Source organism: Thermobia domestica, chromosome 6 (assembly GCF_964235325.1).
Source record: "Thermobia domestica chromosome 6, izTheDome1.hap1.1, whole genome shotgun sequence".
Lineage (NCBI taxonomy): Eukaryota > Metazoa > Arthropoda > Insecta > Zygentoma > Lepismatidae > Thermobia > Thermobia domestica.
In genome coordinates this window covers 241,411,785-241,431,269 of record NC_137459.1, presented here as the reverse complement: position 1 = coordinate 241,431,269, position 19,485 = coordinate 241,411,785, and the positions used below count along the sequence as shown (strand labels likewise).

The 19,485-nt window shown below is 36.7% G+C and overlaps 1 protein-coding gene across 1 annotated transcript; it reads right to left on the bottom strand.

The window, feature by feature from the left end:
* Window positions 1–13,119: 13,119 nt before the first annotated feature.
* Window positions 13,120–13,680, bottom strand: LOC145687481 (protein CFDP2-like). Its single transcript, XM_081760940.1, has one exon. It carries the CDS (start codon window positions 13,678–13,680, stop codon window positions 13,120–13,122), a length of 561 nt encoding a protein of 186 aa, XP_081617066.1.
* Window positions 13,681–19,485: the final 5,805 nt, after the last annotated feature.

The following is a 19,485-nucleotide window of genomic DNA, read 5'->3' as shown; positions in this document are numbered from 1 at the left end:
TTAATCTACACCCCACATTTTTGTATATTAAATTCTCAAATTATTACTTATACCTATCATTGCCTCAAAATTTAACAATAGTTATGGGCATGCAAGCACTGTAACGACATCAATCGTGTATATTATCAACAAAAATACTAACAATACCTTCCAGCCCAGATATTAGCTTTCCTTTATTATTATAACCACACTTTGAACACATCAGATAATTATGGAAAAGAGTAATAAAAAGATATTTATTCAACAATTACGCTCTGTCTCACGACGCCATCATAATTCTTTTGTATTTTGGTGCACTCAATTCGAGCGCTGATTGGCTGTTGAATACCCTTGAATTGGATTGTTTAGAACAGGACCGAAACTAAATCTCTTGAACGAAACTATTGAATTCAAGACAAAAATGACGTCTTTTTCATTAAATAGTCTTGAATGGTGTTGAACAAGACCTGTTCAAGCTTTCTTGGATCGTCTACAAGCAGTATAAGAGAGGAAGCGACTTTAGCGTGATGTAAATCCAGTAAAATCGAACTGCATCTGTCAATATTTTGAAAATAGAAAAAGAAAATTTTATATCCCTTTTAAATATTTTCCATAAAGCTTATTGTTCCTGTGCGAAGAACGCACATTTTGTTAATACTTGGATTGAGTCTGAAGTCTGCAAAGACTTGAATTTTCAGAAATATGGGACAATTTGTTAGTATTTCGTTATCATCAATTTATAATAAATTATTATTGCAATTTTAATATTAAAGCTTTGCTTTGTATATAATTAAATACAAACTTATTATTTGCTGAGGAAAACAATATATTAAAAAACTTTAAGGTCACAAGTATTTAGTTTTTTAAAGTAAATATATTGTTTTGCTCAGCAAATAATAAGTTTGTATGCAATTTTCATATTTTTCTGTAGGCAGATATTGTTCTCATCTTTTGCTGTATCACTGCACTATTTTCAGTAGGTAGTAATAATGGTGGCTTTGTAAAGTAAGTGGTAACAGCTACGCAACTTCACTTCTATCTAGAATATATCGGAGTGGTAGTAGTTTCGCTTTCCTTAGACGTTACATAATAGCGATCTTGTATTCTTACTTCATTCTAGTTTAATATCACTTCAGGATAGTGGAGCTATTCTTGTTCTGATACACATTTGCTCGATTCTTCAGAGGTTGGTATTCATCTTATTTAATGGGGTCTAGGACAAATCTGCCAATTACCAAATGCGCCAAACGCGAAAATGACCAAATGCGCCAATTGTGAAAATGGACAAATCAGCCAATTGCCAAATCTGCCAAACGCGAAAATGAACAAATGCGCCAATCGTGAGAATGGACAAATCTGCCAATTGACAAATCCGCCAATTACCAAATCTGCCAATGGATAAGTCACCGAACTATCATTTTATTTTAGATGTATTCTTCAATCATCATCCCACAGTATTACAAAAAAGAACAACAATTATTATTTATGAAAGCAAGCTGGAAAGGGTATTTTAATGTGTTACTTTTATAAATTCACAATTATGTTTCAAAATGAATGTTTACTTATGTTGGTGGTTGGAGTTTAATATGCCATTGCTGTACTTAGGTTATATGAGACGTGACGTAATGCGCTTGAATTTTAATGACCTCTCACTGGGAATCGAACCCAAAAAGACTAATGATTGTTGTAATTATTGGATAGCCAACAAATAATTTCACTGGACAACAAATTTTAACTATTTTAATACTTCGGAAAAGAAAAGTACATTTTCTTATGCAAATGAGGATGCTGAATACGAAAATAAAATGATGAATTGGTTCGAGTTTAAGTGTAATCGATAGAAATGTGTGTTATGTAGTGTTGACACTTAGATTCCTGAATTTTCTATTTGGTCTTTCACTTAAGTAGCTATTGCTTCAATTCTGTTCATCCGATTATCTTGGTTCATATGCCATTCACTTCAGAATAAACAAAGCTTGCAAATGGTACTATGGGCATGTGTACATGATGTATAAGAAGAAATAAATTCAAGGTAAAATTGGGAATTTCCCGTCCAAAAGTCCCTTTTTTCAAATGTAGCACTCCCTGGTACGACCCCGACTAAAGGCACCCAAATATAATATACCTTTAAAACTACTGTAGTTTATAAGTAATACATGTGCCAAGTTTCATTGTAATACCTACAATAGTTGTGACGGAAAAAAATATTTCTCAGCTCTGCTAGACAATACCAAATTTCATATAGGAAAAAAGTGAGATAACTATAAAATCAAATGTATCAGAACAGTACTTTTTATTTGAAATGAAATGAAATCTTTGAGTTTTACCACCCACGTTATGCCGATAAGGCTAAAGGAGACGGTGATGATGAGTAATGAATGAAATGGTGGAATGAAGAAAGTGGGAGGAAACTCACGCACACGGTGTTTGTCCACCACAAGGTTCACTTGGTGGGGACTGGGATCGAACCCGAAACCCCAAGCACCAGAGGTGAACGCTCTATCACTGAGCCACCGCCGCCCGTATTATTTATTTGCTTATCATGACTTATACGTCAATCTCTTCAGAATAAAACAGGCTTTCAAATGGTATCATGATAATATGTGTTTTTGTGTGTTGTACAAGAAAAGGGGAAATTGGGGTAATATTGGGAATTTTCCGTCCAACAACAATTGGCAAGAGTAGAGTTGCTTCGTTAACCCTGATATCGTTTCTCCATCATATATATAACTTGGTAGAAATGTTTCCCATGTTCATCAATGACTGCTCCGCAATTTTCTGGGAAGAAATCTATGTGGGATTGCAACATATGTACTTTTAGTGATACATTACACCCTATTGTTTGGTAGAAGGTATTGGTGCACCTCTACTTCCTTATTGTTCTTAGACCGCTCGTTTTCCGAAAACATTCGTCACTACTTTTCGGAAAGAATCTCATGTAATCCTCTCCTCATTTTCTAACACTGCATCAAATTCAGGATCATTGAGGAGTTAGCGAATTTGAGTGCCAATAAGGATTCTTACCTGATTTTAGTTTCAGCAATTTGTGGAAGTTTACGCAGAATATTTTTGAAGAATGTTTCAATGCGTCTATGAATAGCCGCCATTCATCGAGATTATCGTCTATGTTAAGTATACTCATAAGACCAGTTAGGCCTACATTGTTACAACGTAATATGTCACTTTCCACTGAAAATACTGTTTAGGGATTCTGATGTGTTCAAAACACGAACACTTTTAGATCTTCAGAATAAGCTCCCCACTTCTTGAGTTTGGATGCCAGCAGTTCTGCGCCACTTTTTGACAACCCCAGGTAATTTAATTCAGGTTGAGTATCATATGGTGAATAGATAATGATATTTTGGTTTTGTGAGGTTAGGATCGGTGGAAGACGATCAATCTGCAGCAGAATTTGACAATGTGAGTCGACATTGTTCGCCTTTTGCTCTTTATCGGGGGAAACACCGGAGCAAGGTACGGGAAGTTGTGGAACCTTTAGTTCTTCAGTGTGGGACAGTGACGAACGTTTCAACGAATATTTGAATAAGTAGCAGTCCACTTTTTTTTCTTTTTTGGATAGACCTTTAAATGGAAAAACTATGCAAAAATAGCAGTTTGGAGTATGATCTGTCGGTTCTCTCCATATCATTGGAACTGCAAATGGCACGCATGGCCTTTTTCCGTGTATCCAGTCCCGTAAATTTGTAGAACAAGTATTATAACATATATGTGGTGCTCACTTCTTGTCCACATCTCTCACTTTACAGCCAAAGTACAAGTGATAGGTTTTCTTTATGATAGGAGCGAAATTCCACTTTTCGCTTCACTTCGTTAAAAACAACATTTTGCTCTGCACTGCAAACACATTTACGCGACATGTTTCTGCTTAGTATAGTCATAGAAAGATTAATAATAATAACCCCCACCCACCCGCCCAATATCTTACCACCACTACGTCCAAGATTTCAAATTGTAACTACAAAAGAACGTTGCACAACACGTTTTCTCTGCAAACTCTTCAATACAAACTAAACCGTGAAGTGGTTGATATTTCTTTGTTAACGATAAAGTGAGAGTAATATGGATAGCCAGATACTACGCAGGAATTTATTTCGGGAGAGGCCCTAAGCTTTTCGGGACTCCAAATACAATTTGAAGCAAAATTATATTAAAATTTGTAAAATTTCACCTGGAATTAGACTAAATTTACAAACAAGTCGGGGTGTCAAGATCTTCAGGACCCACCCCTGTGTATGTCCCTGAGGATAGCAATGAAACTAACCGTCAAACAATGGAAGTTTATTGAAATAAGTAGACAGCTCCTGTTGCCACGAACCCTTAATTTGCCCAGCAGAGCACATCGGGCGATAACGTATTTCTTTGAAACCCGAACCAATCTTCAAAAACTAATTTCATATTCATTATCAGCACCCTAAAATTAGTAAGGATTGGTTAGTTTTATCTCCGAAGCATTTTCATTGTTGACCAGTGTTTTCAGAGCAAGTTTCTCTTTATGTAGTTAATACGTTTAATGTGGATTAAATATGTTTAGGATATAAAGGAAAATTAGTATAATTAAGTTCACTTTTCATCTATTAGTAAATATTCATTAGTAACTAGTGTTTTGTAACTTGTATGCTTAGTGCATAAAATAATTTTGTGATTCTGATAACAGATTACTAAAGTGAAAAATATTAACTGTTAACAATTGGATTGTACCTTTTGTTGCTTGATTTCTCTTAACACTGACACACATATTTCCAAGAATGATACGCGTAGTCCTAACAGTCTTCCAATGACGAGACATATATCATTCCATTGATAATATTGAGGTAAACAAAATGTCATACGTGCGTGTGAAAAACCATGTAAACTTTTCTAGAACATATAGTAAAATATCCTATTCGTAGATATGAAAATTGATGCTTTGTTACAGCTACTTACTGATATAAAAGTGAAACTGAATTATATCGTCATTAACCATGCACGCTGATCTTGGGGATTGGCCTCCCTGGATGTAGATATCTTTATTCGAATTTGTGACAAGGAATTACACATATTTCAATGCCTCCCCAAAGTTATATAGAAGTCGTCGTCGCTGTCATTAAGATCTTTATTACACCAATTCTAAGACTACATTACATGAGATATAGTCCAGAATGTTGATTTATAAATAACATTGTCAAATACATTATATATGTATAAATCGATAAATCACATCGAACCAAATAAAATGAGATGCTCGAGTACAAGTTTACATGTTTAGTTTTTTAAAAAATGTGCTGCACTAACAACTGAATCTTTCGTTGCCAATAATCAGTGACAGCTTTCATTCATTGTCCTGGCAGTAGCGAACTAGCAGCTTGCTTCTCTTTTCGTAAGGTGACACACAAACACACCTTTTCGAACATGCTAGTTGTAATCGTAGGTAATAACAATCAAGTTAATTAAAAAGTCTTGGTAATAAGTATTTTCAAACTGGTTAAAATGAATCCGAACCTGTTTTCGGGACGGGTAATTTGAATAGGGACATAAAATATAAGCCGTCACTTTAGAATCTTTTTAAAGAAAATTACAAAAGTGTTTACTTAAAATATTAACTTTATTTATTATTTACAAGGCTATGAAAAAATATTTCTTCACATTCTTTCAAATATTCACAACTTTCCCAATTACAAATTAGAATTTCACACTCAGTACAAGATCATACAAAAAAGAAATACCAAAATTTATAGTCGTAAAACAATTTCTTCTGTTATAACTTTCGGTTTTAAATTTCACGACTGTAAATCAGGTCAAGAGGACTAAAGTTACTTGTAATATGGGCAAAGTTCCTACAATCTAAGAACCCAGCAAAGCTGACTCTCAGTGAACTATATGAAAAAAAAAAACAAACTAAATATTCTAAACTTTCTAAATAGAGTACTCAAAAAAGATCTCAAGATACGTGTTTGTAAACAAGTCATGATTATACTAACTACTGCTTACTTATTAACGATGTTATTATTGCTATAATAATTGCGTTTCTTCTTACTTTCCTTATCCATTTTCTGTTAAAGATTATAACTTCTTATTGAAGACTTTTTTTATTAACTTATTACCAACTGCATTCTTCTACTTATAATAAGGAATACATATATTGGTTTATTTCGAAAATATTAAAAAGAAAGCTGACATCCGCTTAATGAATTAGGTCAGCCATAGACAGGGCTGCTCGTAGATTTCATGGTCTTTCATACAAATTCTATGCGAGGACCAACCAAACTTGCGAAATCTCCATCCCCGTAAAGGTCGTCAGCACAGTTGTAACTTCGTTTTTGTTGAAATAGAAAAGTAACAATATTTATATGGTTCAAGTTCTTTTTTATTATTTCTTCCACTACTTTTAAAGGGCCTGTGACACATCCATAAGGTGTCTAGGTCACAACAACCGATTTTGATGAAACTTGGTAGATTAATAGGACACTGCAAAACTAAGTAACTAGCAAGAATTTGTCGAAAAAGTTGTAGTTTCTGAGATTCGATTCAGAACCAGTCGATTCATTAAAAATGACATTTGTCGTGCTATTTCGGGAACGGCTCCACCAAAAACAAGCAAACTTGGCAAGCCATAGTAGATACATGATAGCTTTGAAACGAAATTAAAACGAATTGTCTGCACCTGCGCAGAGCGTAAGGATACACTATCAGGCCTGTGATCGCGGTCTATTGGAACACATCAGTGTGATGCAGGCATCTATGCATCAAAGAAACATGCCAAAATCATAGCCCATAGGGTTAACTATATATAGTTAGTGTTGCCACGAGACGAACCCTTTTTCATGTCTCGTCTCGTCTCGATAACGAGCAAACACTACGAGACGAGACCTGTCTATTATTTGCAAGACGAAACACGCGACAGTGTTGTAAGGAGACGAGATGCGACAGCCCCAATATCCCGTCTCCTCTCGTAGCAATACTACTCAGTTGTATAAAGCAAAGGCTAACGAAAGAGATCCGCGACGGTAGTTACGCAGGCTTGTTCGGGTTATGACTAGCATATAGTCGGTTTTCCCTTCATTTTTATCACGAGTTTTGTCTCGTAATGTTCTACGAGACGACACGATACCAGGCACAGGCTTCGAGACAAAGACACGAGACGACACCAGCATCTCATGTTTGCGACGAGACTGTTTCACGCAACGAGATGAGAAACACCAAAGGTTTCGCCTCATGGCCACACTAACTATATATAAGTAAACCTTATGACCTATGATTTTGGCACGTTTCTTTGAAGCATAGATGCCTGCATCACACTGATGTGTTCGAATAGACCGCGACTATAAAGGCCTGATAGTATTTCCTTATGCTCTCTTAATACTGTGTTACTGTTGTGTAACATTGATGACTTACAGTACTTGATATCACTACACCCCGAATATGGCGACTATTAACATTAACTATATGGCTTCTACACAGGTGTAATGGAAATGTATGACTGAGAAGCCAGACAAAGTGCGTAACTAGAGGCGGGTGTCCGGGGGCAGACCACCCCAACATCATCTCACTTCAATTGCTTGAAAACGCTCAGATTTGAGTGTAGTTTTTTCTTCCATTATGTTATACTTGTCATGTAGTTCAAACTAAGGAAGATAAAAATATATTACAGTCTTCACGTTTTCAAGATATGCGCATGTGCACAATTATTTGCGCAGTTCTGCGCAGGTGCAGACAATTTGTTTTAATTATTTTTAAAGCTATCATGTATCTACTATGGCTTGCAAAATTTGCTTGTTTTCCGTGGAGCCGTTCCCGAGATATCACGACAAATTTCGTCTTTAATGAATTGACTGTATCTCAGAAACTACAGTTTTTTCGACAAATTCCTGCTAGTTACATTAGTTTTGCAAAGTATCCTATTAGTCTACCAAGTTTCATCAAAATCGATTGTTGTGGCCCAGACGCCTTATGGATGTGTCACAGGCCCTTTGAAAATTGAAAGAGCTTTGTGTAAAGTGTATCCCTCTCATAGTGGGGTACTTACATGATGGTACACCACAGGCACTTCGTCGGTAAGTTCAAACTTGAAATACTCACAACTGAATAAACAAAATAAATAAAGAATGGAAATAAACTGGCTCGCCAAAGACCCGTTTTCCAACAATATTTGCTACGGTTACCCCCTTTTGCGGTCATATTAGTAAAGAAACGCAGTGTGTTCTTTACAAGATATTTCCTCGACATACATTTACATTCTTTTTAATATTAAATAATATACAATAAGCCAATACATTACTCACATATTTATCTTCATATTCTCTTGTATTTCTTTTATTATAATATATTCATGGGCATGTTCAGTTTTGTCCTTTGGAACAAATACTATAACTTCAATAAAAGTATCACAAATTGCCTACCTATAATACAGTATATATAAAGTGTATATATTCTCTTATTATTTGTGTAAGTGTTATTCTCTCACATACAATTTTCACTTTTTGGTTTTCAATGAATAGGTCAGGTTCTCTAAAATAACGATGTGTATGACATGTTCCTTTTTCTGTACTTATAAATTTATTTACACAAAACTTAACATTTGGACTCATATTTCTTTGATTTACATTAATACTGTAGTTATATATTTTTCATTAGTCATTTCGAAAACCTGAGAATAGATATAAACTATAAATCTATAAAGTAGTCGTAACTTCAAAATCAAGATGTATTCTTCTTCCATTTCTCATTCAGTCACCTTCTTTTAGATATAAAATGTACTTTTTTTTTTTTTTTTTTTTTTTTTTTTTTTTTTTTTTTTTTACAATTGCAAACATAAAGTCACAAAGACACAATTTAATGGCATGTATAAATAGTATAATGTCTTACGAGTGTTCGTTAAATGTCATACATTAAAGCTTATACATACCACGTTCTTGATAAAGTTATTAGAACCCATTACATGTCAATAGAGGCATCTTAGAAGAAGGGCAATGCATTATACGACATTACATTAGTAGAATCGCTTTTGTTGTTCTTTTAGGTACCTCATTGCAACCACAACATTGGCCTACACCACGAGATGTAGAAAGAGTAGAAACAACATTTTGATTTTTTTTCAATGATTATGTAACAAATTTAAGAAAGAAGACGATAATGGTGAAATGAAGAAAGTGGGAGCAGCCGGAAATAACTAGAGAAAACTACACGATATTTGTCCACAAGGCGCACTTGCTGGGAGCTTGGATCATAGCAGGGTCCTCACAAAAAATGTAGTTTCTACTAACACTAGAAATATTTAACTCAATAGTCGTGACAAGGTACAACACTTTCTAGTAAAAATACTGTATAAGATGTAACGTTTCAATGCTATAACAGTATCTTCATCAGACTTAAACACACTTATCCACACTAGATAAGTGTGTTTATGAAGATACTGTGTTCTTATGTGTTCGCATGTTTATACTGTGTTTGCATGTTTATGTGTGTGATGAAGATACTGTTATAGTATTGAAACTTTACATCTTATACAGTGTTTTTACTAAAAAGTGTTGTACCTTGTTACGACTATTGAGTTAAATATAAAATATGTTTACAAGGTCTACAAGTGGTTTATTTAAAGTTAGAAATATTATTTGAACATATTGTTTTGCATGTTACGGAGATGTAAAGAATTTTCACCTATACAAAATTAAACATCACTTTCATTACTGCTGTAACTGTATACATATACCTAATTTTCAACTTAATCGGTGGTTTTCATTTGATAATCGGACAAAAGTGTCTAGGATAAGCGCATATTATAATTACACATGAGACTGGATTTGAGACAGGTCTAGTGCCTAGGAGATGTCTGCTACACAGGAAGTCCCGGGTCCGATTCCCAGTGGGAGAGGTTTTAAGTTTAAGCGCATTGCGGTGGTTCGGATCCCATCTCAAACTGTAGGTCCAAGTTGCATAAAGCCTCGGTGCTGAAAAGAAACGTTAAACACTAATAATTAACTAAGTAGATGGTTGCTTGTAGGATCAAACATTTATATAGGATTTTTGATAGGCGTTCAGCACCCTTACAATTTTTCGCTGGAATTTATTTCGAAATTTATCCACTCTGATGCCGATCGATGCAGAGGAGAAAATGATTGTCATCTAAATTGAGCTTAACCAATAAATATCACTATTTAATTGGACGAATCACTCTTAAAACGGTAGTAACAATCAATCCAACCCACTTTCCCTCTACTGTTTGTATCAGGCGCATACGCAACAATTTCTTTCTAGAGGGGGGGTCCAATTTCAGTTTGAGGAAAAGGGATTTTAAAATTTGTAAAGTCGCCCCTAAAATTAGACTAAATTGACAGAAAAGCAGCTTTTGGGGGGACCTGAGTCCGGAACACCAGAACCTATCGCTTGTGTATGTCCCTGGTTTGTAGTTTTTTGGTTAAACTAGCTGAAATGCCCGTCCTTCGAGCGGGGAGATCAGGTTTATAAAAATATTTGAACTTCCAACTACCCTATCAATATACATTTCAATGATTGATTATACGGTTCATCCCGACTATACATGTCATCCCCCATGTGACCCCGAAGGGTTGATAGGGGTTTCTTAGCCACATTTGGACAGAAACGCCATCGGGTATTGCACCATTCATCTCCACAGCCCCGAAAACCATGGATTCCAAACAAATATCGCTCATTTTCGATTATTTGTACGTCATTCCTCCTGTGAACCTCCTAGGGATGGTAGGGGTATTTGACCTCCACTGAGACTGAAACGATATCTGGATTGTCACCATTTATCTCCGTGACCCCGAAAACTAAGAATTCGACACTAATACCAGTCATTTTCGATTAGAAAAAATATTTGTATATGTCATTCCTCTGTGACCCTCTTGGGGATGATAAGTGTATCTCACTCCTACAGCATTTTTTCCTGGTTGTAAGTAATATGTGTACCAAATTTCGTTAAAATTGCTCCGGGCGTTCCAAAGTTATGCTAGACAATAAATAGATACATAGACACACCTACATACATTACTTTTTATATATCATCCTCCTGCGACCTTTCTGGGGATGAAAGTGCTTCGCCCATAGTGTTTGTTTTCTCACTGTAAGTAATACGTGTACGAAGTTTGATTAAAATTGCTCCAGGCATTCGAGAGTTATGCTCGAACATACATACACCGTACATACATACATCCTTTATATATATATATATATATATATATATATATATATATATAGATAGATAGATAGATAGATAGATAGATAGATAGATAGATAATGCCTTAACAAGTTTGATGTTTTTAATCTACGTACAGTACAACCTCGTTTATCCGGCCCTCGTTCACCCGCATCTCCGGATAATCCAAACCGGATTTGTAGAAACTTTTTAAAATTTAATATTCCCATAGATAATAATTTTTAACTATGATAGCAAGAAAGTAACCATTAGTAAGACAAACATTTTCTATTTGTTTTGATTAAATGTACAGTTCGTGTATAGTTTTCACAGTAAATTATGGTAATACTGTACATAAAATGTTTCTTATCGAGTTTTAGAAAGCTTTACTCACAAGACGTTGAAGTGAATTGACTCAGTATTTGTTTCGCTTATTATCCATATTATCAGGATTATTCGGATTTTCGATTTTCCAGATTGCCTTTGGTCCCAGATAGTCTGGATAAACGTGGATGTACAGTACTGTATATAAAAAAAGACGTATGTATGAACGTATGTAGATCCTATGTGTATGGGTGTATATGTTCTAGCATAACTGTAGAATGCCTTGAGCAATTTTAACCAAACTTGGTACACGTATTACTTACAGTGAGGAAACACACAGTGTGGGCGAAAGATACCCCTTTCATCCCTAGGAGGGTCACAGGAGGATGATATGTAAACAATAATGTATGTAGGTGTGTCTCTATGTATCTATATATTGTCTAGCATAACTCTGGAACGCCCGGAGCAATTTTAACGAAACTTGGTACACATATTACGTATAACCAGGAAAAAATGCTGTAGGGGTGAGATACATCTATCATCCCCAAGAGGGTCACAGTGGGATGACATATACAAATAATCGAAAATGACTGGTATTAGTGTCGACTTTCTTAATTTTCGGGGTCAGGAGATGAATGGCGACTCCCAATGCCATTACCGTAAAATATAGCCCCCACTGGTATGGAAAATGAGGGGGAGTTAAAAATAAAAAGTCACAGTGAGTATGGGGAGTTGGGGGATTCAAATATTTTAGCTAATACATACATACACACACACACACACACACACACATATATATATATATATATATATATATATATATATATATATATATATATATATATATATATATATATAGTGAAAAACTTGTATAAAACGGAAGGCGAAGGATCCGAATTTTACTCGAAGGAATAACAGCGATAAGAACTCTGAGACAGATTTCCGTTTTATTCAAGTTCCGGTTTCTACAGGTTTCACTGGATATATATATATATATATATAGGGTGGTAGGTAACTCCACCGACAAACTTTGGGAGGCGATTCCCTACACGAAACGAAAGAAAAAAGTTCTAATAAACATGGGCCGAAAAATGCCTCCTTTCAGAGTTATGATCCATCGAAAATTCGAAAAATCATTTTTCAAAACTCTCTAACTTAGAAACTATAGGGTCTATCCCAAGCGATTTAAGGAATTATACAGGAACTAGTATGTTCTCTATCTAATTATCCATGTTGTACCATCCTCAGTTATCGGTGAAAGGAACTGTAAAAAGGAAGTTGAAGTATAGGAATACTCCTTTAAGTACTAGTAGTGCGTTCGTTTCGCTGATACCGGTTAATTCTGAAACATCGATATTTAGATAGAGCTTATACCAGTTCCTGTGTAATTCCTTAAACCACTTGGAATAGGTCCTATAGTTTCTAAGTTAGAGAGTTTTGAAAAATGATTTTCCGAATTATCAATGTATCATAACTCTGAAAGGAGGCATTTTTGGGCCCATGTTTATTAGAACTTTTTTCTTTCATTTCGTATAAGGAATCGCCTCCCAAAGTTTGTCGGTGGAGTTACCTACCACCCTGTGTATATATATATATATATATATATATATATATATATATATATATATATATATATAGATATAGATATAGATATAAAATCATAGTCAACCGTTTTCAATACACTGCTGGATGAAGGTCTTTCTAACTCTTTTCCACAACAACCTATCTTCCATTTCCACTTCCTCTTCTGAATGGCTTGTGGAAGGTGCATACACTTGAATCACTTGTAGTGTATATCTCTGGGAGAGTTTGACTACAAACCTTGCTACTCGACTAGATATAGTATCTACCTCAAGGACCTTGTTTTCCAATTTTTCGTTGATAAGAAATCCCACTCTGCCGGTCTTGCCACATTCTGATCCTCTGTAGTAGAATAAGTGTCCGTTCTTCAATTCGATTAATTCTTCTCCTTTTCTTCTTACTTCGCTCAATCCGACGATGTCCCAGTTGACTTTCTGTAACTCTTCTTCCAGCTCCTGAAATCTTGCTTCTGAAGCCAGGGATCTTGCATTGTATGTAGCCAAGGTCAGTTTTAAATGACAACCTAGTCGGTAACTCCGGGGATTCTTAGCACCCTCTGCCTGCATGTGATTCTGAACGTTGCCTTGCCCAGACACAGTACGGCTTCCGGAGAATGAGGGTCTTGGCTTATTGTGTCCTAGCATGATTGTTTAAACAAGTTGAAAGTATTTGGCAAAAATCACCGTGCCGGCCAGACATGTTCGTGATAGCTCTCCGTGTTCGCTTTCCTATCATTAGGGAAACCTGTAAATTTCACCATGAACAGGAAGTTAATAGTCTGCACCACTAGGAGGTACGGGTAGGACATAAGTGGTTAGCGCGGCCGGTTGAATGCGTCGTCGACTAATTCTCAGCGTGCGGGTCTTCTTCTGGTTTACTACTAGACACCATTACAAACGAAAGTTCTTCTGAACTTGAAAAATACTCGTTCCTATATATATATATATATATATATATATATATATATATATATATATATATATATGTGTGTGTGTGTGTGTGTGTGTATACAGGATGCGTCATTTATAATGTCCAACCGTGATAACAGAAAAACTAAAAGAGGGAGGGAAGCGAAACGTTGCATGAAGCAACTGTAGGAAGGGGGCACCTAGTCACGTATTGGTTAATATCACCGGATGAAAAGTGTTGCCAACTCAACACAAAGTTGTAATTTTTGAATAGAACTACGTTAAGTTATTACAAATTTTAAGTCTACATGCAAATCGAAAACAAACAATACCACTATTATTGTTCAGTGTTGGAAACTAATTATGCTATAATATCACAAAAATCCAGAAACTTCCCAATTTTGGAGGTCTCTACAAGAGTAATGACGCAAGTGAGACGGATGGTGCGTCGCACATCGAAAGCACCTTAGTGTTTAATACTATGGTCAGCATATGATGTATTTCTATCAAACAGAAGAAAAAACTACAAGGAATTCAAAACTTGACTTCTTGCAAAGGGTTTTATTTCGAAAAAGAGCTAAGTATCACATCTAATTACGTAGATTATTGTAAAAAGATGTAATGATCATAATGCCATTTTCAGCAATTTGGTATTTTACACCGTTTAGGAGATATGATAATGAATGTTAAAGTTGACAATACTGCTAAAGAAAGTGAAATTAGGAGAATATGTGATAATCACAACTACCAAAAACTGTTGGTCAAGTGTAGTGTTGTGAAGGCCTGGAAAAAACTTGGAACTTTTGGGTAAAAAACAGTTTTTTACCGTTTTACCCTGAGCTTGGAAAAAACGGAAAAAATTGGGAAGATTGAAATTTTCGAATATTTTACTTCGTTATGCTTTTAAAATGAAAAATACTTTATATTTACTATTTACAGTGAAGATCATTGAGTATTTATGTTTCTTGTATTAGAATAGGGAAAATTTGTGTCAACAAATGTATGTGCACCTCTCTTTTAATGTTAACACCATAATAGAATGGAGTTATGGCTACAAAAGATACTAAAATAAAATTAAGATAGATGCATTTAAATTATCTTAAGTAATCTTATGAAGTTCCCGCTTTATGAGAGGGAAGAGTTAAAATAACGGAGCCATAATCATTAATACCGGTATGTTAAAATGAAATATATATTTTATGGAGATATGTAGGGGAGAGGTGCCGAATATCGCACCCATTTTATTTTTCGTACGTAGCGAAGCAGAAATAGTTGAAAATGAAAACAGAACAAGGACAAGGCAAAGGATGGAGTGTTTGCCAACTCGTGTGATGCCTAGAATGGATTTCAATACATTACATACTTGTACATAACGTTTTAAACAAAAGTCTACGATTTTCCGAGTTGAAAACAAGTGTGCATAATATCGTACCCCGGTGCGATATTAAGAACACATTCTGTAAGGGCATAATGTGCAGGACTTTGTTGCCGAAAACAAGAACAAGAAGTTATAATGAGGCATGTAATTAAACAGAGGCTTCTTACATGTTAATATGCTACAACTATTAAGGCCTCTTACATGCTAAAATAAAAAAAAATGTTTGGTCTACATTCTAAAGCATACAACACATTCTTGTACAAATTATCCAGAAATGGAACATGGACATTGCAGAATATCCTACATGTGTGCTACAAATTACAAATGAAACATCGAAATTGCATAGGGCTACACAGCTAGAAATATTCAATGAAATATGGAATGGATGCTTTGAGAAAAGATTAGAAAAGATGTAGTTATAGAAGAGGCAAAATAAAAAAAACAATGCCGCTAATGCGGTCCAGTGTTTCATGTCAAATTCAATGTGAAAGTGATTATTCTAATGTTCCAAACACAAATCACACATAAACTGCTTGTAGTAGTCAGTGCTCGTGCATAGCTCATGCCACCAAGAGCTACACTGAATACAACGGATCCATTTTTCGCCTCCTTTGTCACAGGAAAATGTTCCGTTACAATAAGGACATTCTCAGTCTTCATTTTCACTGTCTTCATCAGTTGACACTAAATGAAAAGACATATACAAATCTTCATCACTGGTTATGCCAGGGCTTCTCTCCCGTGTTCTTTTCTTCCCCTTCTTTAACGTTTGTTTATTCTCTGTACGGACGTGTGTCCTTTCCAATTCGCTTTGCTGCTTTCTTTTCATTTTGTTTGACTGTTCCTTTTTGAGATGCGCGTTGCAAATCTTCAGTGAGTTTATTTTTGTGTGGTGAGCTAGTTAGAATAGTAGCAGAACCACCTCGTCTTCCTCTAGACATACCAGGATTAGGCACATGATGAGGCACTGGACTTACAACCGATTGTAAGACGAGCGACGATGCACTGGAGGTGCATCCATTTGAAGAATGCGAAGACTGGTTGAACGTATCGGTGTTTCCTAAATAACTGCCTTCAAAAGTCGTTGAAGAGTGAGCAGCAGGTGGCTCATGCAGGCCTAATGCGTAGATGTCTTGGGGTCTTCTGTTGGTGATGTAGGCCTAAGTGTTCTCACGTGTATGGAAGCCACAGTCCCTCCGTTTGCTGCTTCCTTGCTGACTTCTTCGTTTGCTTCAGCAATGTATTCATGCTCAGGAAATATATTGCGATCGCAGGGATACAGACCAGTCACTCGATATCCATTGGCAGCTACTTCAATTGTGGCAGCCTTTTTGTAAGCTTCTCCAAACAATGCTGCAACTTCGTAGTGGGTAACTGCTCTGTGTTTGTTATGTTTGAGTCATGTCTCTATTGCTTGCGCATAATATGTCTTCAGTGGTTGCATAAAAGCTCTGTCGAGAGGTAGCAATTTATATGTCGTGTCTGGTGGCAAAGAACAAATGTGAACACCATTCTCGCGTGCCAATTGAAGCAACCTAACATTGCTCGTATGTGAGTAATGGCCATCCAGAATAAGAATAACTGGATTATCTTTGGAGGGTCTGACGTTCGTTAAGAACTGCTTCTGGAACCATTTAAGGAAACTATCAATTTGTATCCAGCCTAAGCTGTGGCAATGAGCGATGGTGCCATAAGGGGCACCATCCAGAAGTTCCTGCTTCATATTCTTTCTAGGATATACAATAAGGAGTGGCACAAAATGCCCTGACACACTCATGCATGAAACTACTGTGGCTAGGGAACCACGTTCCGCGGACGAAACTGAACCAACTTGCCTTTTCCCTTTAAGAGCAATCACCTTTGTTGTTTTGTGCTGGACGATGGTAAGGCCTGTTTCGTCAACGTTGTAAATTTTTGTTGGATCATAATACACAATGTCAACCAGTGGTTCGTACGAGGGTTGCTATATATATTTCTGGCCTAGGCAACACTAAGTGTTGCCAGGTGCAATCTGACATTTCCATTGGAAAGTTTGACATTTTGTAGCATAAATGTACTCAGAACTTTTTGACTTACGACAATTTTTTTTTCTTTTACAGGTACTTGAAGAAATCAACTTGGCAAAAAAATGGAATTAACTCGTGAACATTTTCGTGCGATCATTTTTCACAACTTTCGACGTGGATTATCACGACAAGAGTGCATCGATGAACTTAAATCTTTGTATGGCGACGAAGCACCATCCTATAGCACTGTGAAAAACTGGTACAACGAATTCAATCGTGGCCGACGCTCGCTCAAAGACGAATTCCGTGAAGGTCGTCCAAAAACAGCCGTTGTGCCAGAAAACATCGATGCCGTACGTGAACTGATAATGCAAGACCGTCATGTGACTTACCGTGAGATAGAGGCATGCCTAGGCATTTCTTCCACCAGCATACATTCGATATTGCATGAACACCTGGCCGTAAAAAAGGTTTGTTCTCGTTGGATCCCGCACAATTTGACAATCGCTCAAAAGAAAGCTCGTGTGGATTGGTGTAAAGAAATGCTGAAAAAATACGATCGCGGTGCTTCAAAAGACGTTTATAAGATCGTCACAGGTGACGAATCATGGATCTATGCGTATGAGCCCGAAACAAAACAGCAATCGACCGTGTGGGTCTTCCAAGACGAGCCAAATCCAACGAAAGTTGTTCGTGGAAGAAGCACTTCGAAGCAAATGGTCGCCTGTTTCTTCGGCATAACTGGTCATGTGGCGACTGTTCCGCTTGAGCAACGTAGGACGGTCAATTCTGAGTGGTACACCACCATTTGTTTGCCTGAAGTCTTCGGAGAAATTCGAAAAATGAACAAGAGAAGACGAATCATTGTGCACCATGACAATGCGAGCTCTCACACATCGGCTCAAACCAGCGCATTTTTGACCGGCCAAAACGTCGAAGTGATGGGTCATCCGCCGTACAGCCCTGACTTGGCACCCAATGACTTCTTTTTATTCCCACACATCAAGAAAAAAATGCGTGGTCAACGATTTTCGTCGCCAGAAAATGCTGTTGAAGCATTCAAAAACCATGTTTTGGAGGTGTCTCAATCGGAGTGGAAAAAGTGCTTCGAAAATTGGTTTGAGCGCATGCAAAAGTGTATAAATCTTGATGGAGAATATTTTGAAAAACAATAAAACCATTTTCGTTGATAAATATTCGTATTTTCATTATTAGGCCAGAAATATATATAGCAGCCCTCGTATATATCAAAAAATGCATTAACCTTTTCTTTAGTGAACCCCTTAAGTCTAGCAAGACTTGTCGGTTGATGTTTTCCTAGTGAGCTTTGGATTGCTAGTCATAAAGCCACGAAACCATTTAGCACCAGCTGACTAATCGTCCTTCGGAAATGGATGCGGAATTGACTTCAGCGAGTTGAAAAGCTAAAAGTTTGATATGCTTGGCCGTTAAACCAAAAAACACAGATTCCATATCTACACAATACCTCACTAATTCACTTTCCAGATTGTACCCAAGAGTTGGTTTTCGCCCTAACCTAATGGAAACTAGCTTATCTATATCCTGTTCGGCACAACCCACACGGAACATGCCCTGTACAGCCTTATGTGACATCATTCCAAGGTGAAAAGTGCTATTCGTAATATCGCACCCGTGCGGTATTTGGAACATATGCAGGGTGCGATATTCGGCACAAGTGGGCATGCTAACATGGCGCCTAATTCTACCAACACATTTGGTATCCACTTCGCAATATACACTTTACACTATAACTAGGTAGTTATACATACCATTTATGGACTAATTATATGATTACATCATACCTTTGACTGCAGAATATATCGTTGACGACAATCTTGCAAAATATTTTGGCCTTCACCAAAATTACAACAGTTCGTGCTTTTCTTCCACGTGCACACAGCGCGGCGAAACTCCGTCTACTAGAGTAGATACCTCAGCCGATTATAGTACACGTGTTAACACCAGAGTGCAGCACTCCCTGGCCGAAATCCAACGGGGTACGGAATTAGGAAGGGGTGTGATAATCGGCACTTCTCCCCTATCTTACTTCTGCTGTGGGGCCGCGGTGGCTCAGTGGTAGAGCGTTCACCTCTGGTGCTAGGGGTCCCGGGTTCGATCCCAGACCCCGCCAAGTGA

Coding starts and splice junctions, on each gene's coding strand:
- LOC145687481 (XM_081760940.1), bottom strand. CDS start 13,680: ATGCTAGGACACAATAAGCCAAGACCCTCATTCTCCGGAAGCCGTACT.